Source organism: Phoenix dactylifera, chromosome 14 (genome assembly GCF_009389715.1).
Source record: "Phoenix dactylifera cultivar Barhee BC4 chromosome 14, palm_55x_up_171113_PBpolish2nd_filt_p, whole genome shotgun sequence".
Lineage (NCBI taxonomy): Eukaryota > Viridiplantae > Streptophyta > Magnoliopsida > Arecales > Arecaceae > Phoenix > Phoenix dactylifera.
Window position 1 is genome coordinate 455,951 of NC_052405.1, and position 26,527 is coordinate 482,477.

Genomic DNA, 26,527 nt, shown 5'->3' on the forward strand with positions numbered 1-26,527 from the left:
GCAGCTTAAATATTTGCAAGCATGCCACAAATTTTTATCTGCCTTATTATTCTGGAATGGCTGAGGAAAGAATAATTAAATACCATTTGTGCCTCAGGTCCTCCGGCACTCAAAACAATAAACACAAAGCAGTATTAAATGGTTGTTTTTGTGGTTTATGTGATTGCTGGGATAAGGACTCCGGCTTTTGTACCTTTCTCTTCCCCTGTGGTCTCCTTTTCCCCATTGCATATGAAGTCATGTAATGATGGCTGGAACATAGCTGCTACTCTGTTTCAATGGCTGTTATACTGCATTTCTGGAATTCTGCTCTCCCAGGTCTTAAAGATATGACGGAGGTCTTAAAAGTAAAGCTATGGCGGATTCTTTCGCTGGTTATGGCTTCTGATCTTCCAAGTGCTTATTTCCACGTTCCAACTTAAACACTAAGTTGCAGCCATGAACATTTCATTTGTATCAGGGGTGATGGGGCGCAAACTGGATCGTCCTATTTTTTGCCATAAGTCACCCAATTTTGGCCGAGCCGAGCTCAGAAGGCCAACCCATAAGGCCGAGCTCAGGAGGCCAACCCCAAAAGGCCGAGCTCAGGAGGCCAACCTCAGAAGGCCGAACTCTAGAAGGCCGAGCTCAGGCCGAGCCGACCTCAGAAGGCCGAGCCGACATCGTCGTCCACATGCTGCGGCCATTTCTTGCAGCAGCCTCACCGCATTATGCTTTGCTTGCTGGCCATGCCACGACATATCAACTAGGAGCCATACCCTGCTACGACTGTCAACGCCTTACCACTTATAAGGACGGGCTGCACCGTGTACCACAAGCAAGCTCTGGCTGCGTGCCATCCCCACTTATGATGGGATAGGCCATACCTCCGCCACCTAGACGCCCTATAGGAACTATAAAGAGCCCCGTCATGTAACACCTAGAGGACTTTTTGGCTGGACCAAATATATCCTTCTCTAACTTGAGCATCGGAGGGCTCTCACCGGAACCCCACCGGTGAGGCTTTGTGCAGGTCCGCCGCCGCGCGGGAGGTGGCGCTTGTCCTCTTCTTCCACTCATTGGCAGCTCCCTTGACTCCTCCGGCGTGGTCACCCTCGGGCCATATTTGAACCACAACAAAGGGTATAACCTTTTTTGCCATATGGTGGAATGTTCGATGGATGTGGCGTGGGTTCTCGTTATGCATTAGTATAACATATCAAGATAAGATATAGATCCACGTAGTAATGGTTAGCAATATGTGCGTATTGGTGACAATGCCCATCCAAGCCCTATTCCATAATTAGCCCGTTACATCAAACCAAGTGGATTGGGCTGATAGGCCTAACGTTTTGTTCGGGAACAGCCCATAATTCGTCCCAGCCCACTACAAATCCTTCTTCCTCTCAGTTGCTCTCCGGTTTCTCTCGATCCCTTTCTCCAGAATCCATCGCTTTCATGGATCAAGAACCCGACGCCAGCGGCGGAGGTGAGGCTCCTCCGGCGACCCAACCAACTCCAGCCGTCTCGGACCCTCTCCTCTCCCCCGCCGCCTCCGCCCCTTCCCCATCGGACGACCTCTGCTACGAGGTGGACTCCCTCCACGACCTCGCCGCCCGCGGCCAGTGGCGCTCCGTCCTCGACAAGGTCGCCCGCGCCCGCTCCCTCTCACTCCTCTCTCGCCCCCATGATCACCTCGTCTACCTCACCTTCTCCGCCCTTGCCCTCCTCAAGCTTCGCCGCCCTGCCGACGCCCTCGCCGAGCTCGACTCCCTCCAACCCCTCCCCACCTCCCCCGACCCCTTCGGCTCCCCCCGCTTCCTCTTCGAGTCCTACCCCCATCTCTACCCGGGCCGCCAGGGCTCCATGCTCCCATTCTCCCTCCGCCTCCTCTACGCCAGCCTCCCCCAGTCCCTCGGTGATCGCCCCGAAACCCTAGATCGTCTCTACTCCCTCCTCGATTTCGTCCGCTCCAAGAACCGCGGCCACCAACGGCCGTCGGAGGAGAAAGACTCCTCCTTCGCCGCCGATCGGTGGCGGAGGAGGGAGGTGCTGGTGATGAGCTCCCTCATCTGCAACCACTTCTGCCACCGCGAGTTCGACGTCGCCCTGGTGCTGATCTGCGATTTGCTGGTCCGATCGCCCTCCGATCCGGTGCTCCTCTCGAGACTGGCCTACATCCAGCTCCAAATTGGGGACCTCGATGGAGCCAACGCTACGTTTGCGAAGGTGGAGGGGTTGAGGAGTGAGGAAATGGGGGTGGAGTTCGAGAATTTGGTGGGGAGGAACCGGGCGCTGGGGTTCTTGGTGGCGAAGGACTTTGCGTCGGCGGCGAGGGAGTACGATGAGTGTATCGAGAGAGATCCGGGGGATGTGGTGGCGGTGAACAACAAGGCGTTGTGTCTCATGTATTCGAGGGATCTTTCGGATGCGATCAAGCTGTTGGAGGGGGCGCTGGAGAGGGTGCCCACGGCTGCTGTGAATGAGACCGTGATTGTGAATCTCTGTAGTATGTATGAGCTTGCTTATGTCAACAATGGGGAGATCAAAAAGAGTCTCAGCAATTGGATCGCTCGAGTCGCACCTGATGATTTTGATCCATCTTGCACTCGAATCTGATTTAAAGGTATTGTCTTGTCCCTAGTACATTCCTTGAATTTGGATGTTTGATTCTTTTCTTGGATTCAGTTGTGAGTTTCTTATATTATTGTCTAATAAGCTATGAAGTGATGCCAGATTTTTTGCTCGAATCCTGCTTAAGAATACTTCTTTTAGATTTGATTGTGCTGGAGCTTACAATTATATGCCCTTTGAAGAAACCTAATCATAGGCTTAGAGGTAGGAGTGCATTAGAAAATAGTAAGAGATATCTGTTTCATCATCATCAAAAAAAATAAAAATCTGGTTTGAAACTTCAGGAATTACTATGGCTAAGTATCATGTTATTATGGGGTGGCTGGTACGATGACCTACTTGCATTTGTGGTATAAGGTGAAACCAGGTTGCAAATTATTAAGGCACTTGGGAGGTGTATAAATAGTTTCTCTCTGTCAACGAGTAAGCATTTGAATTAGATTCACATATTTGTATCGAAGCACATTTGTTTTAGCTCCAGTCTTGTTGTAATTTAGATAAGTTCAATAGGGAAGATTGCAAAGTTTTGGGGTTTTCGAGCAGTGCTATTCGTTTAGTCAAAAATAAGTCGGGACTCAAAAAATACTACTCAGAAGATGAAAAAGATAGAAAAAAAACTTTATCCATTAATCAGGAACTTGCTGCATGTAGAAAAATTATGAAAACCGATAAATTGTAACTCATCATTCAACTGCAATAATAATAATATATGTTGTTGTCTTACAGCATAGTCTGGATTGAGGCATCAATATTATCTTCAAGAAATATATGCCAAGACATGAACCCTAAGGAGGAAAAGCAAGAAACGTAATGAACATTCACGACATTATTATCAAACTATGGGATTCTTCCACAAAACTCATTTGAGGTTTTGTACACCATCAATGTTTCGAAAATAAGCTTTCTGAAAAGGAGCTAAAGAATGCTCTTTTTAACACCCACTTTATAATTAGGTTTCCTCTGAACACATTTTCAAAATTATCGTTGACAATGAGAGATCCCAAATAATGACTTAAGGTAAACCATACAAAGTAAGGGATAGAATTCTCTACATTGGCAAGCTACTATCTGGTCTAATGTTGCCTTGTGTAGGATTTGGACACCAATTTAGAGGTTTTTAATGGCAGCACCGATGGATCAATTTTGTATGCGACAACCAAATGCGCCTATTTGGTAGTACTACGGCTCCTGTTATCACTAAAACATAAATAACAATTGGGGACAAATTGTCAATTCCTTCTGACAACTAGAAGTGTCTGAACAGCTTATCACTCACTCGTGCTGTTTTAAAAGGAAGCATAGGTAATTGTACACTAGCTTAGTCCATTGATATTCAAGATAAAGATGCAATGTATTACGTTCAGATACAGTAATTCTTGCATTGATCAAATAAACCAACAAATTGATTCTTTCTTTTTCCCCTTCCAATGTGAAAGGATCCATGCATATATCATGATTATAATCAGTTATGCTATACACCCTAATGGTACAGAATGATTGCTCGGCAACAAAGAAGATGATGGCTGTTTTGTGGGGCCAAGTGACATTGGCGTAGCTGCAAACACACCTTCACACTCAACAGAAAAGTGAAGGAAAAAACAATGAATTGTGTTAATTTTTTTCCCCTTGTTTTGAGAGATTCTTGAGCCACTCTGCTTTCCAGAACAGTTGTTTCAGAGTATCATACATTAGTGCCACTGGTGATGCCTCCTTGTCATTATTATTCTGCTTTACAAAACAGAAATGAAATATACGCCATAGTTTAGATATCAATGTAAGCAACTAGATGATATTTCTTGGTTTTTGTATTGCAATGTGCTATAGCTTAGATGATTTGTTTGTCATGGATTTTCTCAAAAAGAGGAAAAAAATGGTGAGCGTCGACATACATATCAAAACTTCTAGCCGCTATGGAAATAATATATATTTGCATATAGGTTCATAACACATTTATAAACATTCACAAATATGTTTTGTTGTTATTAGGTGTACATGTACATTTGGCATGGGGGCTTTGCTAGTCGAAATGAAATATACGCTAATGCAAGCTGCTGGATTTAGCTTTATTTATTAATCCCATTACCAAAAGCATTGCAATGCAAAGCTGTGCACTCTGTTAGAGCAAACTGTCTTCTCTCTCTCTCTATCTATCTTTGTTTTTTTTGACTCCCTCTTTCCTAAGATCCCTCCTATATTATTAGGCCAGCACAAACTTTGTTATGGTCATGGCAGCAGCGGCAATCATGAATATGGTGGACATGGCTAAAATGAATAGCTAGGTGCGATATGTATGACCAGACCAGTGGATGATGTGCTGCATTTTGATGATGTAACTAGTTGATCTGGCATGTTTGCAACCCTTCGATCCTGAAGTTTGTGTTTTTTTAGAAAAAAATACTATAATAGCAATTTCCTCAGTTAGTTCCTTGGGATAAACAGATCCAGTAGGATTGGATGATGAACTAATAATCAGCAGTCACAACTTTTCATTGAGTTTGAAGCAAGGGACTTGGTTTTTTTTCGAAAGAAAATTATCTGATATGCTGGTGGGAATTATCACTGCATCAGCCAACCTAGCCATTTTGGATGGAAGTACTAACCTGTACAGAAAAATGAGTGAATATTCCAGGGAATCCAGATCGATGAGCAAGAACAACCCAGAATGGAATGACCAGAGCAATTATAAGCAAAATATGCATCCTAAACAAGCTTGACACTGAGCCATCACAAAATCAGCTCGCTCGCTGTGAACTCGTCCGACCATCATCACCCCATCTTTGATCTCTAGAAGAGAGAATGAAAACACGCTAACCTCGGATAACCTTCTCGGATGATGGGGTCGGTGATGGCCATGGTCTTGTATGGCTTCAGGGAGTTCATAACCCCGTGTTTACTGAGGCATCCGCTGGTGCTGCTGTCCTCGTCATTCCCACGCCTTCAATCTTACTAACCTTGAGGTTTTGATTATGGAAATAAGCTGAGGGAACGGGGGCGATGGACAGGAGGGATGGAGAACAACATCCATGGCTTTTGGCTGGTAGCGGTTGTGGGGTGGGCGATTCGATTGCGATGGTCAGCAGAGGGGGTTTGATGGTGTCCAGTGGAACATCTCCAGTTTCTCATCAATCATATTCCTTCGCACTTGAAAACCTCCAAAACGATACCAGTGTGACCATATGCTTCCTTCTGAACTAGTCTCGGCAACGTGCTGCCGGTACCAGTAGGAACTCACCATTCGGAATATGAACTATAGGAATAGCTGGATTTCAGCGTATCAATATTTTTGACTTGTGCAACCAGTTTTGGCAGGTGAGCAGATGAAACCCATCCTAACAATTTATAAAGAATATGGAACTAGTTTTGACAGAAGACTCCATGATTGAATGTGACCGTCAATTGTTTGCAGCACGAACGATCTTCTTCCACACATTTCTTGCTGAAATGGCAAGGCGATGATGCATCCTCTTGGAGTCCTCAGGGGAGACAGCTGGGCTTAGAATCCTTGATGATTTTGGTGTTTCAACCATAAGGTAAACTAACTGGAGTCAAAGAACAAATACAGGCAGTAGTTTGTTTTCAAAGACATCTCACACCACATTACCCGTGCACTTCAAAGTCTTCCTGCCAAGCCTGCTGAAGATGGCTAGGCTATCGATCAGATATGATCGACTCAAAAATGTGAAAGGATAAATGCTTTGCTGAAAAGTTGCCTAGACTGCAATATAACTCGTAAGCATGATAGGATCAAACTTGTAGAAAACAATAAATTTTGGTGATCATCCAGCAGCTGAGGATCTTAAAAAGGAAAATAGTACAAAAATCCTGAGGGAGCAGATTGAGGTGACCTGCGACTGTAATATTGGCCGTCAGACTTCTTAAAGACATGCCACAGGCAGAGTTTGGAAAAGGGATGATTGAATTAAACTAACTCATGTTTAGGCCTTTTCTTCTGGCACCACACAACAGACACACACATACACATCCGAAACCAAGACTATGAAAGATCATTAACTTAATGAGATTGGGCCTGAAACATAATTTATCATATTTTTTAAATCCCTTGTAAAATTGCATTCCCACTTGCCTTCTCAGCAATTTACAAAGTAGGAATTATACATTCTTTATCTTAACCTATGCTCTTGTCTTACCTTCTAAACAAAAATAAGCAATTAATTTAAAATCATACAGAAGTAGTTGGCCAAAGCACTTGATGCGTCTAAATTAGGGTTGAGAAATCTGAATTTGGAGACCAGTTGTGCAGACAATGCACTAGCAAACATCAATGCCTTCTGAACCAAAGATCTCCAAACACCAAAGTGTGAATTGTTAAATCAGCATACGAGTGACAACTGGAATAAAAATGCCGTTTGCCACAATCCCTACAGGATAAGCAGACAAGAACCAGGCTACTAGATTGTGTTATATTCAAGCACAACAATCCAGCTTCACTCGTTTTGCTTGTGACTGCTTCATCCAATCAAGACACTCGTCTGTAGTTCCTTCTGGATGAGCAAGTTGCCATTTGATCAGCCGTTCTTGCTGTCAAGGGGGAAACGACCTGTAAGCAATTAAAGTATGAAAGCTAAATTTGATGCAGAATAATTTATCTTACCCATTCCCTGATAAGTGGACCTCCTGATTTAAGCTGCAAAACACTCATTATTGCTTTCCCATCAAGCAATGGCTTCATTTCCCACACATTATCAAGACCTGAAAGACACATCTGACATCATCAGCAAATAGCTACCCTCCGAAAAAAAAGAAGAAAATCATCAGCAAATAACAAATATGTCTAGTGAATATGTGGGGCGAAGAAAATGCAAAAAGAGATTTTCTGATAAATATTATCAATACATTTATATAACAAAGTAGCCTTGAATGTTTGTTTTGAAAGGAAGACCCCAATAGTACCACATCGGCATTTCATCTGTCCATGTTCTCAAATAGTGAATTACACCTACAAGCTTCTTGAGGACATGAACAAATTCTGCCACGCTTTGTATTAAGAAAATCCTAAGGATACAAATTCTCTCTGTGGAAGCTGTTTTTCCTCAGCATGTCTCTTACTCCAAAAAATTGCCCTTTTCTTCTACGACCTCGTAAGAAGATGCCCCCTTGCCATCTAATAGAGTTTCATCAATACAAACATAGTGGACTGTATCATCCATGATAACCAAGGAAGCTGACCTCAAATCAGAGGAATTACCGATTATGCAAAAATCAATATTTCTGTTTGCAGCTTCCAATCAAACACCTACACATTGTGGGCCTCACCATTCCATCGCACAATCATGTCATTCCTAATTGCCGCTGCAAATAGTCACCAATGCCTTTTGGTTGCCTGATATTTCAGCTTCAAATGAGGTGAAAGTTTTACTCGACTCAAACAGTTAATTTTGCAGCAAGCAAGCTCTTTAGATCTTTCACACCACTGAGCAATGCAACTTCACTGACTTTAAGACATTCATATTCTTGTTCATCACTCTGCAAGGTGGTTATTCCAATATACACCTTTACTTGGAATTTTCTTCCCTTGCCGCTCTCTTCAATTCAACATATCCACCATTCTTTTGCTTTACTTTATTGATCTCCTTTTCAAATATCTTCAATACAATTCGCAAATCCATCCTTTTTTCCCATGCCAAAAGGCAATTGATTTCTCCAATTCAATGTGTTACCATTTGCTGCCACTGTAAAACTCCTCCATGCTCTATAATAAATTTTTGACAGTCTCAGTTTTCACTTGCTTGGCGTCCATCATTTCTTATTTAAGAGATAAGTCACCAATGACTTTTGCACTACTTCGCTTCCAAGGCCAACTTAAACTCATCTCTTGGTACCCTAAACTCCCTTTAGCACAAAGTACATCTGTTGGACTGCACTAAATTCCTACTGCCTATGGTAGTTGAGACTGCTGAAGCCTCCAAGCTCCTACATCCATTAGAAGGCATCATTTTTTTTCCTAAACATTTGGCTTCTTTAAGGGAAATCTCACATGAGAGAGGATGAGGACAATCCGGGGCCAGAGAGGGGGCAGAGGATGCTATTGGGTGTAGAGATAGCTCGGAGGAGGAGCAAGCTCTAGGAACAAGCCCTAGGAAGAGGGGGAAGAGGTGAGAACTGGAGGGGAGAAGAGACAGACCAGGGTGTTTGGGGTTGGGACATAGATCACTTCTGCTTTTCTATTTCAACTTTGCTTTGCTTTTCTTTTGTAAAATTACCAAAAGAGGGTGAACTAGAGATGAAATATCAACAATCTGGGAAGGAGTTATTGTAAGATACTTGCACAGCATCATAATTTGCCAGGATTTATAGTGAAGCATGGCAGAACAAGAGACACAACTAATGATAGTAGACTTAAATGGAAAAAAGGTCCATCATGTTCGAATGCTTCCTGACTCCAATACTGGCAAATGCTCTATAAAGCTATTCAGATTCAATTCACCAAAAACAAAGGATCACCATACTTTAATTTGTTCCTATCAGGTGATGATACAATTAAGAACTGAGGAACTAAGTTACAATGAAGATGGATGGAGACAAGATAAGGTTTAATGGAACCCTTTACACCACATTTTCTCCCAACACCTTAGACCAAGTAGCACCAAGGATTGAACTATCACATGCCAATGGCATAACAACTTGGCATAGCCCATGGCAAATATTGTGCTGCATTAAGCTTAGCATGCATTGATACTGCTGCATAATAAGTACCAGAACAAAGCTAGTACCATGTTAGCGAGAGGTGCTGATAGGATCATGCTATGCTAATTGGCACTAAAGTCAATAATTACTCTTCTACATCAGTAAGACAACTTTGGGACCACCATCACAAAAAAAGTTACTGGCACAAATATCAACATATTATGCATGAAATAAATGACAGATTTTGACTCTTTTGGACCTACATATGCATTGAAAACCAGCATAAGGCATAAGTAACAGATAAAATAGAAATGCAATGTCACCTGATTTAGATATAGCTCTATCAATGCTAACAAAAATCTCTCTGCTTCTTTCTGTTTCAAAGTCGTTGGTCAAAGGACCACCCGCATGGTCAACTTTGGGGTATAATAAAGCGGACAACAACAAGGCAACACGCCAAAAAGTTTTTATTTTCCGCAGAAGCAATCCTGTGCACGTTAAATGCCAAATACCAAATCAGCTTCAAGAAAATAAAACAGTTATTGAATGTTAAACAGGTTGACAACATATTCCAAAATTCAAGCTCAAAATTTGCTACCATGTTTATTGAAAAAGAAGAATAAACTTCATGGACCCAAAATGCCTGCTAAAAATTTTCGAGTGACAATCTCAATCAATTATATCATGGCACATCTTATTCATAATCAATTACAAATTTCTAATTTGCTGTTCGCGACACAGCTATTCACCTTTTAAATTCTAATCAATATCAAATCTAAGTTAACCATGTAAACTGTCAAAATAATAACATCTAATGAAAAACACAGCTCTTCAAGCACAAGCCAAAGTATGCAAAATTAGACAATGCTGCGACAAGCTAAAGCATAAACAACACAACAATATTAAAAAAAAATGTGCCAAATATTGGTAACTCAAATATCAAAATCACTAATTTAGCCATACATTTGAATTCATGGCATCTGTTGATTTCAACTCAAATGTTTGACCAGCAGGAATTAACATTTATTGATAAAGACAGAATAATAATAATGATTTTCGTTGTCAAGGACCATATTGTAATTGCACTCATAGTCTCGTGAATTGGTATCAATGAATTAAACAGAAAGATAATTATCATCTGTCCCTAGATTGTTAACTGAAATGCTAACTGAAAGAGCGGACAAAAAAAGAAAAACAAAAGAAAAAAAGAAATCAGTTACTAGTGCAAAAGGAACATGACACTTTCAAAAAGAACCATTGATAAAGATAAGTTGCTGCATGAGGGTAAATAGTTAAACACACGATAACCTGCCAAAACTCGTATTCTAGAATCGAATGGTATGTCAAGGAATTCATCCTCCAGCTTTACTTCGACAATTTTGGAATCTCCATCTGACTCCAGTAAAGAAATTATGGAAAAGAATCTCTCCAAGGCACCATGTAAACTCATAACCTACAAAACAAGTCATATGCCACAACAAATTAAAGTGAGGATGGTATCTGCAGATGGGTTAAGCACAAGCATATTTATGGTTTAAAAAGGAAAAAAAAAGATGATGACTATTTGAAAATGAAGCTTGATTAGGAGATAAGAATATGACATACAGTTTCAGCATCACTATTTTTCAGCTTGAGTGAATTTCGAATGATATAGCTGGCAACAGGAATCTGTAAATCAAGTTACCCATATTAATTGATAGATTTACACAGGATACAAATTCTTGTTCCTGGAAGAATAATAAAAAAAGAATGAAACAATTCCAGGCTAAGATTGCTACAAAATCACCATGATTAAAGTGATTAAAGAAATCGATAATGGTGGCACAATGATGTCTCCATTATTCTGGTCCAAAAAGTAAGAAGGATAGGAAACAAATAAAATTCCCTGCATTAACTCAACCCAACCCTAAAAAGAAACAACAACTCCATTTGAGCATGGCAGCTCAGCAACAAAATAAATGGACATAGGAAAACAATTCTCAAATTAATCCCTGAAAAAAAGAGAGTACAAACAAAATAATAAACATGCAAAGCAGCCCAAAAAGAACTTGTAAACCACAAACTTGTGTTGCTTTCAACACCTAATGATTAGCTAAATCCACACAGGCAAGTGATTCCAGTCATCCAACCCACAGGTTCAGGTTAACTCACTTAGTTCACTTAAGATAATGCCATTATGCTGGATAAGACTGTTTAGATATAATTAAGGTAGAACTTTGACGAATCATGCCTTGATCCATTTAGTCAATGTCTTTCATACAGGATGAGGCATGTTGCTTATGATCAAGGTAAAGGACACGAGTTTTATTCAAATATTTGTCTTTTAACAGTTAATAGAACTTCATCCTGACGACAAAAATTGAACATCCGAGAGAATTCTTTCTTGTTTAATAAACCTCATAGTATATAGAAATTAGATGAATATTAATTATAACAAACATGGTCTTTATCATTATATCAAATAGAAAAATAATTCACCTTTTTGGATTTTCTATCTTCATATATGGTATTTCTTACTGGAAGAAACAATGCCCCATACAGATAGAGCCTTCGCTGTTCATCCTGAAAGTTGAATGTCAGCTAAGTGTTAAAACCAAAGAGACATAAATAACAGGCAAACAAATGTGTAACAGTCATTTCCATGACATTGAGAAGTCTAATAAATTATATCTTATTGCAGAAATTTGATTTTGTATGAAGGATGGCACCGCAGTTATTTATGGGTGAAACTGTAAGGACATATGAAACATAGAAATTATATTTTGTTTCCTCTTAATTTCTTCTCACAAGGGTATAAAAAGGGGAAAGATTTACTCATCAATGAATTAGAGAAAAGATTGTTTATGTATAGCCGGCTCAGATTCCAGAAACAATAATTAAAATAAACGTACAGAAAAAATCACTCAGGTGTAAAGCTACTAGAGACGTTTTTACTATTGCTTAAAATAGAGAAGAATGAAAAATGATTGAATTCATTAATTTTAAAGGCCACCTGCTCCAATATAAATTCAGGGAAGCTTGTATCCTTATAAATGTGTCTAAACCAGTACAGGCACATACCTTGGTTCATCATTTGTAATTTTTCAAGTTTCTCCCTCACCTGATTTTTGACATTACTGCTGATTAAAACTACTTTTCCTTAATTGTATCTTCATGATAAAATTGTTTTCCATTGACAAATAAAAGAACAAAAAGAATAAGAAACCATATGCCCCACCAAGTCCTAATGACACTCACCACAGAAATTATAAGTTATACATTTCATTACTTCTTTACTGCAACACGTTTATGGAGATTTGAAATTTTTCGCATAGATGCTCATAATATGGCATACGTTGTTTTTTCTCTCCAAGTTAATTAGATCAAGGAATGACCTACCAAGTACAATTATCCCTGGTAAACTTTGAAATAGGTTGACAACAGAGATAGTTCAGGTCTGCCTACCGGATTGACTGACCTTTTATGTTTAATTCCTGTTTCCTGATAATTTTATACCCGCTTCTTAATTTCAAAGACCATTTACCATGTTTAATCCCTGGCACTGTTCATAAATGTGTACAAAATATATATAATGTACAGACACAGGACTAACTGTGTGTCTGCCCAACTGTGAACAGGAACAAAGGGTAAAATGCTTCATACGGACTAAACATAAAATAGCAGTCAAAGGACTGGATGTCAAATTCCTGTGACAAAAAGGGTAAGGCAGATTACTTTTCGTTGCATATCTCTGTTTTCATAAACATTTCAATTTCATGTTCTTAATCAGAAGACAATGATCTGTCCCAATTAATATGCACACAAGTGTCTATAGCAGCATGATATAAAGAACGAATGAAGTCAAATTAAATAAGATCATATGTAATTGAAATGTGAATATATCAGCAAAAACAAGTGATATATGCATGACTTATCTATGATACCAAACTTGCATTAGACAGAAAAGACTAATGATAGAACATGAAGCATGATGTGATCTTAGTTGTGCTTCTTGCTGCTAGGAGGGCATCTATGATTGACATACACTGAGTATGGAGTAACCAGTTGATTGCAGAAGATTCCATGCAGCATCCATATATGAAACACAATGCCTGCTCATAAACAGCGAGCATATTAACAAAGAGAACAGCAACATTTTATTAACAAACAAAAATTGAGTTCCCAAGGAAGCAACAAGATGAAGGAACAACGGGCACATAACTTAGAAATGATCTAAAATGAGTGTGAGAATGTACAATGAATTTCACAATAAACATATTGCACCAATTAGGGGGAAAAAGGAGTTTTTCAACAATACATTTGAGATAACAAATCATAATATAGCAATCAAAGGTTCAATCATATTTATTATAAGCTACCTTGCATGTGTATAATGCAAACAATTTGAAAGTATTAGTTCAAAATGGAACATGCAAAAAGCTATCTATGCCTGATTTATATTTAAGTACTAAAATGAACAAAAAAGCATCATAAAAAAATTAAAAGATATTCTAATAATCAAAGTATGAACAAGCTGGTGGGACAGAGTACATATCCTTCCAAATATAAGTTGTCTATAACTGTAAGTGTCATAAGCAAGCAGAAGTAAATCTTCTTAGAAACACCAACCTATCACATCCTTCGACTACTGATGGCTGAGGATTCTCAGGAAATGTGAAGACAACATAAAACAATTGTAAATCACAAATATAGGTCATTGCTTTGATGGGCTGATTGCCAGAAAACATGAGATCAACCTGTGCAAAAGTGGCAAGAAAAAAGTTATTGAATATCTTATTTCACATATATAATTTGCATCGAATAACGAAATAACAAAAAGGGGACCCTAAAGCACAGCAGAGATATGATGCAACTCCACTGGACTGTTTCCTGAATAGCAGATCAAGAAAAAGGCATACTTCATGGCCAATACGCTCTCTGCTGATTTTATCTGCAATTGCAGCTCTCACTTCCTCATCTGAAGCTGCTTTTTTTAGATCTTCATCCAATACAAAACCAAACCTAGCACCTGAGGCAATAATAAATCAGAACAGATTTTTTTATATCAGAGCATTACTCAATAACAGTCACCAATGAAATTAAAAACATTGCAGCCATGATTTTGATTTTAATGCTTTTCAAATGATGAGAAAATTTGAATAAGCAAATTCCTTGAAAACAAATAATTTAATATGCATATACTCAACAGACATCAGATCTAATCTTCTAAAGCTTGAAATAGCTTTTTTATTGATCTAATCAATTCAATCATTTACTGTCAGCTTATGCCACTAAATACCAATAAAATACACTCGTTAGCCCTTCATGACCTTGTATCAATAGTTGAATTTTTCTTCTCTTTGAAGAAATAAAAAGATGGCAAAAAAAATAGGGAAAACTCAATTTCAGCAACTGATTCATGTTTACCTCGCAGGCAAAGACATAAATATGATAGTTACGATCAAGAAGTCACATGACAGTATTTCTAAGAAAGCATGCCTAGTTTAAATCATCTGTTTGAAGTCAAGCAATTAAGATTCTAAGAAATTTTATAAGTACCAAAGCGGATAGCACGAAGAACTCGAAGGGGATCATCCAAAAAGGTATCCTTTGGAGGTAAAGGAGTAACAATATACCCAGTCTTCAGATCTCGAACACCTGAATAGAAAATAAAATTTCAATTGCAAATAGAAGCAGCAACCAAATAAGATCGATCACCTGGGGCAAAAGGAAGCCAACCTCGTCCAGTAAAATCTTCAACTGAATCAGTGTTGATATTATAAAATAAGCTGCCAAAGTAAAACACTTTATCATAACAATTGGAAAGAATCTAAAGAGAGCAGAAAAATAGTTCTAGAATTTTAAGATATAATAGTATAATATCTTAAGTTTGTTATCGTATGCATGAATATTACTAAATTCTGGTGCCTGTGTTTTCCAGGAGGAACATTGGGATATTCACAAGGGAGAGACAAAGCTATCGAAGAAGATATGGAAGATATCCTCAAGGATAGAACAAATTCAAAAGATACAAAGATTGGAAGACATTTCTAATCATAAAATTGCTAACTACAAATATAAGCCAAAAATTTTAAGTTATCTGGAGAGAGAATCATGATATGTCAACATTCTCACTGGGCAACACCACAAGAACACCATAGACCCAAGAAAAATGGAAGATTAGAAAGCAGTCAAAGCATCAAATATTCATGGTATCCACCAAGGAAGATTTATTCTGAAAAGTTGTTACCACCAACAATTCATTATTAGCAAATTTTTTGATATGTATACTTGCAAGATGATATGGCATAGCCATATATATAAAGAGAATAATAAATACCTTCGGATTCAGATGACATGATCTCAAGGCTATTACCTTCCAATTCTCATTCATTAATTTCTGACACCATTTTCTATACGAAGTTTGTTTTTTTAATTGTTTGTTGATAGGATTCATATCTACATGACATAGAAAACATGACTCTCTTGGATTGTAATTTGCTTACCTGTTGATGGTCAGATCTCTCCGATATGCATCTTCTTTGGCGGTTCCAAATTTCTACTCACACAATATAACATTAATAATTACATGAAACAAGACAATCATCATGGAAATATAATTATAAAAAAGAAATATATAATTCTAACCATGCACTGGAAATGGTATAACTATATTTGACAGTCCTGCAAAACAAGGAATCTACAGTACTCCTAAAAACAAATAGTGCTAGGCTTTGGTTGTCCTCCATGACTTGTCTAAAATGGTCCTATAAAATTCAATGAAAGCATTCAACCTTTCTCACTGCATAATAAAGAAGAACAATTACAGGTATTATTGGCTATATAATATAGATGAATCTAATGCTAGTCCTTATTCAAGGAAAAGGTTCGCAAGCCCCCATTTCCCATTGCCGTATTTGAGGAAAAGGTTTGGGTGATGATGATTGGATGATGAGGGGTGGTGAAAGATTGTTATCAGAGTCACAATTTATGTGTTTTAAGCTATTTGACTAGGCTTAAATATTTGAATCGAGGAAACATGGAAAATATAACAAAAAAATGTATTTGGACAACTCAAAGTTGGAAAAGAAGAAGAAAAGGTTGATATATTAACAAAAGCATCATCGTTAAGGCAAACATGTAAGAAAATTGACAACAACAAATAATTGCACCACCACCAACAAGAAGAAGAACATAAAAGAGCATCATCTTTTCTTCCTAACACTGATTACAACTTGAATTATTCATGAATATTATACAAGCATAAGCTGAATAATTAGTGAATTTTCAAAAAAAAAATAATTTGTTCAATTAACCAAGAACAATTTGTAAAATCATTAGTCCAAGAAAAAATCATGAATAAATTGAAAATTTTCAACAACTCAGGGAGTATTTTTATCATGGTTGCGATCCAAAGAAGAGCTTGAATTTGTTAACTTTCATGTCTTTTTTTGTTGCACTACACAGTTTTTTTCCCTTTTTATTTTTAATTGTGTTAGATAGTCTTGCACCGACTATTGTTACCTTTTCTATACATTACTCAATTGAATTATGGCGTATAAGGTAGAGAAATTTTGTGAATAGGGATTAATTTTTAATGCCTTATCTGAGGCAATAATAGTGGAAAGATAGCAATAGTGCAAAGAAACAAGTAAACAAGCATGACAGAAAATGTTTCCTTATCATCCATGTGATGATTCGGCATTATATTCCTCTAAGAAAAAGAAAATTCAAAAGAAACTCTTGAGCATTTACTTAATGAGTTCTATTGTGAAGAACAAATTAGGTCCTGAAATACCAATTATGTACTTGACATAATCAATTTTTGTTGTCCAAACTTTTTTCTAGAAACATGAGAGTGAAAACTCTCTCGACTGGTGGAAAATTGGAGCAAAGTGATAAATGCAAGCAGTACTAGATGTTCTAAAAAACCTGAGTAGAGGGTCTGCCACATGCATGGCACGAGCGTTTTACTAGTGTGATCAAAAAGTTGGATATATTAAAATCCATCAGCAAGCTCTTCATCAACATTGCACAATTACCCTAATTTTTATGCCTATACTTTCAACAGAACTATTGATTTTATTTGCTTTGGCAAAGAATCACAAGAAGGACAAACAAAGTACCCAAATAAGCTAGTTAAAGCTTGGACTTGAAAACATCTTGCATTTGCCTTGGACAAGAACCGTTTGTAAACTATGATCAAGAGGACCACCTAAATGAGTTGGTCAAGGCCTTTATTTTGTGAGATGGCTCCTGATGTTTACTTTAAATTGATACCTTATAGCAACTAAATCAACAAGGAAAATTACATTTCCCGACCAGAAAATGAACTAAAAGTAAGCCTAATAAATCAATTGTGAAACAAGTGGATAAATATTGTCCATTGCATGTATTTGAAGGTCTTTTTTCTGTTCTGCATGGTGGCTACTTTGACTTTTCCGTACATTGTTTTGATAAGGAAAAAAATAAAACCATAAGTTGTGCATAAATGCCATTCTTTTCTTTGTCATGTATGAAAGGCTTCTGAGAAATTGTTTCAAAATTTACCCACACAAACAGATCTTTCAAGGAGTGATTGATGAGGAAGCAGAATGCAGACCTTTAGCTTATACGCACAATAAACAAAGCTAAACAACAAGGCATATCTCATCTGTCAAAAATCAACTTAACCACTAGTAGAGGTGAAAACTGCCACATTAGAAAACATTAACATACATTTGACAACCTTTAACATGATCCTGTCAATGATAATACCCTGCTGCAAGTGATATATTATAAGGAACCTTAGCATATATTGAAGGTACCATTCTTACAATCCATCCAACATGTGCCAAAGTAGAGTACCCTAAACATGAAGCCAACATGAAAAAACACAGGCACATGCATCCTATACCAATGTTAAGATTTGAGTAATAGATCGCCTTAAACCCTTGATAGATCATATGGCATAGTGGTTGACGTACAATATAGAACCATTTGTTGACTTTCTATACCTGATTTTTTTTCCCTTCTAAACACACAACCATAACTCTATTTTCCTATCTTAGCCCTACATATCAAGTGGAAAATCAGCTCCTCTTAACAGACTTCTTAAACGGACTCTGTCCATTGGAGCCAATGTTTCTTACTCTCTTTCAACTGTATCTGCACATCATTGGAGCAAACAAATGCTGCAGGGAACCATTAGCCCATTTGTTGCTACTATGAATCTTAAGTTATGGCATTACAAGGAAGGATAAAATTAAACATAATCCAATATGAATGATGACAGCAATATACTAAAATGGATCAGCAATGTAGCGCATCATAATCATATATCCACTTATCAAGTGCAGGCTAGCACTAAAAGTGAAAAAAGGATCAACTTTCATGCAACATGTCATGAGTACAATGCTTGAATATATAAACCCGGTGAATACAAACATCATTCCATGATACAAACATTGATATAACAAACTAATATCTGTTAATAACTTAGTAAAAAAGAAGCTTGTGGATACCATTGTAGGGATACGGCTGTTCTCAACATAGGTTTCAGATCTTAAATTAACAAAATCAATCCAAATGTCATATATACGCATTCTTGCAGTTTCCAAGTGTTTAGATTGATCCGGATTGCTGCAAAAAATAAGAATGGCATCAAATATAGTCAGGTTTTTTTTTAGAAAAATACATAGAAATTAAACAATTAAGTGTAAGTACTTGAACTAATGATTCTCATCCTCCTAATTAAGTTTTCCACTAGTGTTAGTAATATAACAAAACAAAAGGAAAACAAGACATATATCACAGGCAGTAATTTCAATGTGAAAAGGCAACGTAAGATGACAGTACATAAAAAAAACAGATGCTGCAATAGATATCTTGTAACCAACCTGACCATAAAAAAACAGGAGCTTAATACAAGAATTTAATTTAATAAACCTCTAATAGTTTGAGTTAAATAACCAAAATTATACACAAATAGTCTGATAACCAAACCATTGCTAAACAAAGAGAAAAAGACCGACAAACTATAACTTTGATTTTGTGCCAAGCATTTGATTCAAAAGAAGGAGGGTGGGCCTTGGTGCAACAAAAGGTTGCTCTATTGTGAACCAGGTGTCACAAGTTCAAAGCATAGAAACAACTTCTTCAAACGCAGGAATAAGACTGCATACATCTGACACTGCCCCTACCTTACAATAGTAGGAGCCTTGTACATTGGGCCGCCCTTTTTTACTTGATTCAACAAAAGATGCCATGGGAAAGATCTTTTTTAAAAGTCTATAACAACAACCTCTAGAATTAAAACCAACTTCAAAGTTTCATTGGCATTCATTGTTCTCAAGCAACTCAAGGAAAGAATTAGTTAATCCCTAGTTGAATGATTACCCTTCCAGAAAACAATCTAATAGAGAAAGACTCAGACAACTGAAATCCATAAAGACAGACTGCTATGGAATTATATCGGAAGATGACAACTAGCCTAATCTTTGACATAACAGATAATAGAATACGTACCACTGAATAACACCTATTCCTTGTTGCTCTTCACCTATGGAGTGCAGGTACTCATTGACCTTCTCACAGAACTCCCGACCCAGCATGTTGTCCAATGCAATATCAATATCATAGCAATCCTTACCTAAAAGCTGTAAGATATGGAAATATATGGCTTTCAGTAAAGTAAAATTTCAAGAGTGTCACTACAAAAGGAGAAAAAAAAACAGCAGCAAAAAATAACTAAATATAAAATCATGTAATAGAGTTTGCACAATAAACCATTACAATAAATTCCTAAATAACTCTATCCCTTTTAAGTTGAGAAAGAGTAAAAATTCCATAAATAACATATGTTTTAATAAGGATTAAAATACCAGGCCTACAGGATAGGAACCAGTACCAAATCAACCCTGTGCCACTCAGTACCAAATCAACACTTTAAGCTGTTTTCCAACCTTTTTTTTTTTACTCTTTTCTGCTGAGTACGGAACAATAAATTCAAAAACCACTGGTTCATATATAGCAAAGTTCTAAGTAAAGAAGGGCAAAAAAGAAAGAAGAAATGGAAAAAAGGGAAGCCAAGAACCCAATTTCCAGATAATCGACAGGGTCGAGAACCTACAGAAGTTGAGGTTATCTCACTGCACTAATACAATGAGGGCAAGAAGAACAAGAAGACAAGAAGAATAACCGATAACGATCCTCAATAAGGGCATAAAAAAGAAAGTACAGAAGACTCATTCAAATTCTCTATCCCATAGGTTTAAGAGGAAAAAAAAACTTCCAACTTTGATTGAATCCGAATAACAGTTATCAATTAAATTAGACAACAAGAAGATTTGTAAGTTTTAACTTCTGATTCCACCCTTTCCCTTCAAGAAAACTAAAGAAGTTCTCTTTTCTTGATCCTATCAAGAGCTGCAGCAAAAACGACAAGAAATTAACGGAACCACGAAAAGAATCAATGCAAACCCAACCTTGTCGCGAACCCAACCTCCGGCGACTCGGAGCTGGGTCTCCAACTTGAAGTCGCGAACCACATCGAGCAGCCGCCGGAAGATCTTCTCCTCCTTCTCTTTGAGATCGATCCGCTCCTTCACCACAATAGGAGCCTCCATGCTTCCACCACCGCCTCCACAGCCGCAATAGAAGCCCCGGAGGCGGAACCTTAGATTTCTCGCCGGGCGGCAGCGGAGGGTTTGGGGAGATAGGAGACGGAGAGGCAGGAATTTGATTAAGCCTGGGAAAGCTAATAGCCGGGCAGAGTTGAGGCGAAGGGCCATTAGGGGTTTTATAGGTTTCGGACTTGCTCATGGTATTTTTCTACCCTCGCTTCCCCTCGCATATTTGTTGATCTTTGTTAAATAGGGCCGCAAATGGGTCGGGTCCGGTCCGACCCGACCCACATAAGATCTAATCCGACCCCAATTTTAGAACCCAAGGGGCCGGGTCGGGTTCTAAATTTAGATCCGTTCTATTTTTCGGGTCAGATCGGGTCCACCCAATCTCGACCTGAACTCAGACCCGACTCGACAATTTTTTTTTTGCTTGATGTTATTTACTATTACATAGTAGAATTTTGAATATAAAAATACATAGATCCAGATCCGGATTCGGACCCGATCCGGATCCAACCCGAATGACCCGTCGGGTCAAAATTTGTAGGCATGGATCGACCCAACACGTTGGGTTCGAGTCCTAATTTTACTCATTGACAAAAAACCGAATCGGATCGAAGTTACTCAGGACCCGACCCAACCCATTTGCAGCGTTATTGTCATTTGTCAATAGGTACATTTGTGGGCACTTAGCAATATTAACCTACTTCAGAGAGTTTTAGGCAAAAATCTATCGGCAACGAGTGTCCCAACCTAAAGGTAAACTTAACATGCATGTTTTACAGGATAGCTCCTACTTAGAAAAATCTTATGTATAAATTTCTTGGCATGGATCTTCTCAAACATGACGTTTGCAAACAAGTTATGTTGCGGTTTTCATTTTATAGAGGATCGGATGACGCTTACCTGCATTATAATTATCCAGGTCCTAATAACTGGAGTGTATCGTCTATAACTTAAAACTTAGAATCTCAAGTTGCTAAACAGAAGAATGTAACCATCGGGATAGCCTTTTGAAATTTTCATTCATTTCACATGTCCAGATAAAAGGTAAAATGATATAACGCACACCTGCGCGCATAGGTTACCCTTCTTCCAATCTACATTTACAGTGGTTACCTTCAAATATCCATTCGCTGTCAAGGTTCTTTCTCACATAAAACTAGTATCCATTGCTGCCGGGTAAATAATGAGCCCTGGATCACATCATACAAGACCTGAAAAACAATATAACAGTAAGCAATAGATTCTTTAATGTGTCAATAAATTGGCTTCTATAGTCTAGAATGCTGAAAAGGATCGGATTCAATTCTATGGTCAGACTCAGTAGGACTGAATGCGGAACGAATTGATGCCATGGATTTTGTTTGCAAGGGTCGGCCAAGATCGCATGCTAAAGATTACACAAAAGGATAGAAGAGGTCAACATTAGCTTATATTAGCTGGTAGAGTAGATCGATCAATATCATTCTACAATATTTAATGAGGAAATTTTATGATAGATAGGGTGTCATTGAGAATAGGAAAATAGGCAGAATGAGTAGGAAGAATTCACAATGCTAACTAAAGGGAAGAATGACAGTACAAAATACATCGGCTGAGTGACTTCTTGAGCTACATATCCGAGTTACTAAAGCATTTTCATTATAAGAATGGAATTAGCTTTTCATCTCATAAAACACCCATCCGGTCAGACAAACACATTCTCATAATTAAACACTGCAAAATGAAACAACATAACATAATTTGCATCATGGAAAGTGAATCCTTTTTATAAATTTACAGATATTAGACCTTCTCCACAAGATATATGCATGTTGATTGATTGGTTTTCGAACAAACAGCTTGCCCTGAACCAGATCACAAGTCCAAAGTGAAGGGTACACCAGTGGATGGCAACCACATTTCTCCTGCTATCAAGTTTCTTGCAGTGAACTCCGAAGCTGCTGATGGATCAGTTATAACATGGTAGCCTCCCCACTTGACTCGCTTTGAGGTATTGGAACCAGGCCCTGTGTTCCTGAACTCCCCATAGAACAATGTCTCTAGAGCGAAACCACCACTCCATTCCAGCCATCCTGCCGGAGAGATCAAGTCATCCATATAAGTTTCCATGTACACCGTCCGTGAGTTCTCCTTCCATGGCCTCCCGAGGAACGTCTCGAACGAGTTTTGCGCAGGCCTTAAATCTTTTGCAGCTCTAACTCTACAATACTGGATGGAGATTCCAGTGTTTTGGTTTGGATCAGTTCGACCTTGAGCTGTAATTGTGTTCTTTTGTTGGCTCATAGGCCTCCTCACATAGATGTTGCAACTCTGAAAGACCACGGCAGCATTGCCAAAGATGAAGTCAACAGTGCCATAAACTTCACACTCTCGGTAGAATTGTCGAAGTGAGTGGACATAGAGTGTATCTTGGTATCCTTCAAAGCTACATTGATAGAAGACGGAGAGATCGGAGTTGGAGCGCAATGCCACTGCCTGATGCTTTGCTGGACCAGCTGTGTTTCGGAATGTAATTCCACGAGCCATGAACCTCTCACCCGTTACAGCTGAAACCCACAGAAGAATGCCAAGGATTACATCTTTTCAGTTTTAATTTCCACTGACATCTTCTAATTGTCCTCAACTCCATTCAAGTGAAGATATGTCTATCAAGTGTTAAAGTATATTTTTTCTCAAATAAATACGACCCGATCGAGCAGTAGCTTACAGTTTCTTTATTTGCTTTTTTCAAAAGACAGAAGGAAAAAAAGAAGAAGAAAGAAAACCAAGGTGGCTCAATATTTGCCACACGAGAAAGCAGTTCTATCATGCATTCCATTATGTTGATCAGTATAGGGAACAATTATTTCAGCATGCTTAGCAATATTAAGGATAACAAAAAAAAAAGAAGAATAGAATAGGATGGAATGGATATATTGATTTCATTTGTTACGAAACTTCTGCATAAAAAAATAAAAAAATTTGGAGAAAAAGTTAACTATCTCGATGGTTTAACTAGCTCATTGCACTTACCAAAAGTAGCTGAATTATAGGTGGTAGATCCTCCTCCAGCGCTCTTGCTACCAGTGATCACAGACTTTCCAATGCCATCCCCCACCAACATCAAATTCCTCATCTCAACATTCACGTTCTCCTCATAAACACCCTTCTTTACGTAGATCACAATCCTCTTATTCCCACCTCCCTTCGAAGCCTCATCGACCGCTTTGCCGACGCTCGTGAAATCTCCTGTCCCATCCTTAGCCACCACCAAGTCTGCCTCCATTTCTTCTCTTTCAGACACCTCCAAGAGCTTCCTGTCCTCGGCCAACAACCAATCCGGAAACCCTCGGTTATGGCTGCCTTCTTGGTGTCTTGCTGGTGGAAAGGCATATGGGTCAGCCCATGGGCCTTCTTGGCGATGGCCCGATCTTATTGAATGTGTTGGGCCAAAGCCTGGCCCATGTGCATGCCACCTTACTAACCTTATGATTGCTAGGGAGTTGCTTATGAGCTCAGAGACATTGGTCAGCAATGGCTCAATGGTAGAGACTGAGACATTGACCTCAGAGAAGCTGGTGCGGCACGTGTCGAGATTCGTGAGCGCCGCGCTCAACCATGAACGTTCATCTGAATGCGAACTTGGGTTCAAGGGGTTGAGTCTGAGCGTGAGATCGAGCTGTTGCACCGTGGCCTCATAAAGCTCGATGCAATCGGACCATGCAGATTGCTCATGCTTGTCAAGGTTCATGAGCCCTAATCCGATCGCTCTGGCTCGAGCTTGCACCGCATGGTCCAGGGCTACTTGGATTGACATATGGTGGATGTGGCTCTCTTCCACATGGCTGGCGTGGGCTAAGTGACCCATGGAGTGGGTGCATGAGTTTGGATAGGGGGTTCGGTTGCACCACCATCGGATATCGGGTCCGGTTTCGGCATTGGAGATGGCAAGGGAAGGATGGAGAATATAGCATGGGAGTAGGGTGAGTAGAGGGAGCAGTGCCAAGGTTTGCAGCATTTTGTTGAAGCTATAAGTAGTGTTTGTGATTTTTGGCTCTTGTTAAGGTGACAGCTCTTTAAATAGGAATTGCTCTAGTTGGAGATGGCAATTCTGAAGGCTTAGACGTGAGGACTATTGCTCCTAATTTTGTTATTGCTCTCCCTTCTTATATTATTTCCAACATATCATTACATACTATAAAAGCAACAATTTAAGTAGTTATTAAATGATTAGAATTTACTTTCATGTACCTAAAATAATTATTAATGTCATCAACTAAGTTTTCTACATTTTTCTTTCTATCATCATGTTCTTATCTATTATGCCATCATGTCTAATATCCTCTATATTCTTAGATCTACAGCACCTTTTATGGATCTATATTAGATTAGTTATAATATTAGCATAAATCCGATAAACGTTGGATCGAGAGGACATTCCGTATCTTTCCTCAAAAGGAGTAAGGAACATTTGATATCTTGTTAAGACAAACGTTTAAGCATCAATTATGAGATGGAAGTTTCTTTCACAAATCTAGTGAACACGGTCCAGGGATACATTTCAACCTTGAAGCAAACATAGCTATTTTTTCTTTTCACTTTTAAGAGAAATGATGCAAATAAATTTTATGGATCAAAGAAAACAAAGCGGGGATTATTGAGAATAACTTCATATAAAGTTAAGTAATATACTATGCTATTGTTTTATTAATTAAAGAAATGTATCTGCTAATTATTTGTAATGAATAAAAACAAATACCATAGAAAGGAAAAAAGAAAATATCTGTTATCATAGATGCATGCTAGTTCATGGGGAGAACATTTTATGGCCCCTGCATGCATGAAGTTTGAGCCATAAAAAAAAAAAATGTCTCATACTTGATTGCGTGCACGCTTGAAGCCCATGTAAGTGACTTGGTGGTGTGACTCGAAGTTAGGCGTGCACGCAGGTACTGAGCTGCATCATGAGAAGTTGAAGTGGGTAGGGGTTGCTTCAAAACAACAAAGAAAAGGGTGCACAAATAGGTTGCTTCATTGTTTAAAAGGAAAAGATGGTAGGAGGATACAACTCGAGAGATACGACTACTTTCTCGGCATCAAGGACCTATTCATGGTTGGATATTTAGAAATTTATACTGACTATCACCTCATATGTAATTCGGTATATTTTTAGAGAAACTAACAGGGCGACTAATTGGATGACTTTCTGTATGATTGAGCATGATAGATCTGAAATATGGAATACTTCATCAGGTTTACCGATTTATCATCATGATATGTTGATGATAGATACAATTTTATTTAAGGATTCTGTAAACTAGCCGGATGCAACGCGCGCGCAAAAAAAAAAAGAAAAAAAAGAGAAAGAAGTATAAGAAACAGGAGACTCATGCTCCCACAAAGCACAAACACCCTATCTCGGCCATGTTTACACAAAGACCCTTCTTGAAACTCATTATCACATATTAGTCTTATTTTGTAGACCTTTGCGCGTGGCTCTCCACCAAACAATTAGGGGGTTTCAAACTCTGCATCTTGTTGACTACCGGATTTGAGTTATAAACAGCACAACCCTCCGTCAAAATAAGAGCGAGCACACAAACACCCTTGTCAAAACTTATTATTATAGATGAGTTTGGTTTGGAGATGTTGGGGCTAAAAAAAGGATCAAATACGAATTGAATATTATCATATACCCA

General features: G+C 38.5%; 3 protein-coding genes across 7 annotated transcripts; 1 reads left to right on the top strand and 2 right to left on the bottom strand.

The window, feature by feature from the left end:
- Positions 1–1,379: 1,379 nt before the first annotated feature.
- Positions 1,380–15,717, top strand: LOC103701288 (trafficking protein particle complex subunit 12). Of its 5 annotated transcripts, XR_005514630.1 has the most exons (3): positions 1,380–2,605; positions 12,876–12,958; positions 15,179–15,717. XR_005514630.1 is itself a non-coding variant. In XM_039133209.1 (2 exons), exon 1 carries the CDS (start codon positions 1,438–1,440, stop codon positions 2,596–2,598), a length of 1,161 nt encoding a protein of 386 aa, XP_038989137.1. In that variant the 5' UTR covers positions 1,380–1,437; the 3' UTR covers positions 2,599–2,605; positions 4,815–5,113. The 5 variants fall into 5 exon arrangements, 4 of the variants coding, with proteins under 4 accessions (XP_038989137.1, XP_038989136.1, XP_038989135.1 ...); XM_039133209.1 differs by lacking the exons at positions 12,876–12,958; positions 15,179–15,717 and adding an exon at positions 4,815–5,113; XM_039133208.1 differs by lacking the exons at positions 12,876–12,958; positions 15,179–15,717 and adding an exon at positions 4,050–4,415.
- LOC103701287 (tRNA nucleotidyltransferase cca2) lies at positions 6,642–21,050 on the bottom strand. The gene is made up of 15 exons (XM_008783297.4): positions 20,703–21,050; positions 19,744–19,874; positions 18,741–18,858; positions 15,744–15,796; positions 14,977–15,026; positions 14,797–14,895; positions 14,157–14,266; positions 13,867–13,994; positions 13,283–13,349; positions 11,737–11,820; positions 10,864–10,926; positions 10,567–10,711; positions 9,582–9,746; positions 7,226–7,323; positions 6,642–7,152 (listed from the first exon to the last, which is right to left on the bottom strand). Exons 1-15 carry the CDS (start codon positions 21,006–21,008, stop codon positions 7,039–7,041), a joined length of 1,731 nt encoding a protein of 576 aa, XP_008781519.2. The 5' UTR covers positions 21,009–21,050; the 3' UTR covers positions 6,642–7,038.
- A 1,520-nt stretch (positions 21,051–22,570) lies between these two features.
- Positions 22,571–24,866, bottom strand: LOC103701397 (pectinesterase-like). Its single transcript, XM_017841379.3, has 2 exons — positions 23,862–24,866; positions 22,571–23,395 (listed from the first exon to the last, which is right to left on the bottom strand). Exons 1-2 carry the CDS (start codon positions 24,844–24,846, stop codon positions 22,704–22,706), a joined length of 1,677 nt encoding a protein of 558 aa, XP_017696868.2. The 5' UTR covers positions 24,847–24,866; the 3' UTR covers positions 22,571–22,703.
- Between the last annotated feature and the right edge of the window lie 1,661 nt (positions 24,867–26,527).

Excerpts from the sequence above, each read along its gene's own strand:
- LOC103701287 (XM_008783297.4), bottom strand. The coding sequence starts at position 21,008 with ATGGCCCTTCGCCTCAACTCTGCCCGGCTATTAGCTTTCCCAGGCTTA. Across the intron at positions 13,350-13,866 it reads GTAGTCGAAGGATGTGATAG|GCATTGTGTTTCATATATGG; the intron begins GTTGGTGTTTCT and ends GTTTATGAGCAG. Across the intron at positions 11,821-13,282 it reads CTGGTTACTCCATACTCAGT|GATGAACAGCGAAGGCTCTA; the intron begins GTATGTCAATCA and ends TTCAACTTTCAG.
- LOC103701397 (XM_017841379.3), bottom strand. The coding sequence starts at position 24,846 with ATGCTGCAAACCTTGGCACTGCTCCCTCTACTCACCCTACTCCCATGC. Across the intron at positions 23,396-23,861 it reads CTATAATTCAGCTACTTTTG|CTGTAACGGGTGAGAGGTTC; the intron begins GTAAGTGCAATG and ends TGTGGGTTTCAG.
- LOC103701288 (XM_039133209.1), top strand. The coding sequence starts at position 1,438 with ATGGATCAAGAACCCGACGCCAGCGGCGGAGGTGAGGCTCCTCCGGCG.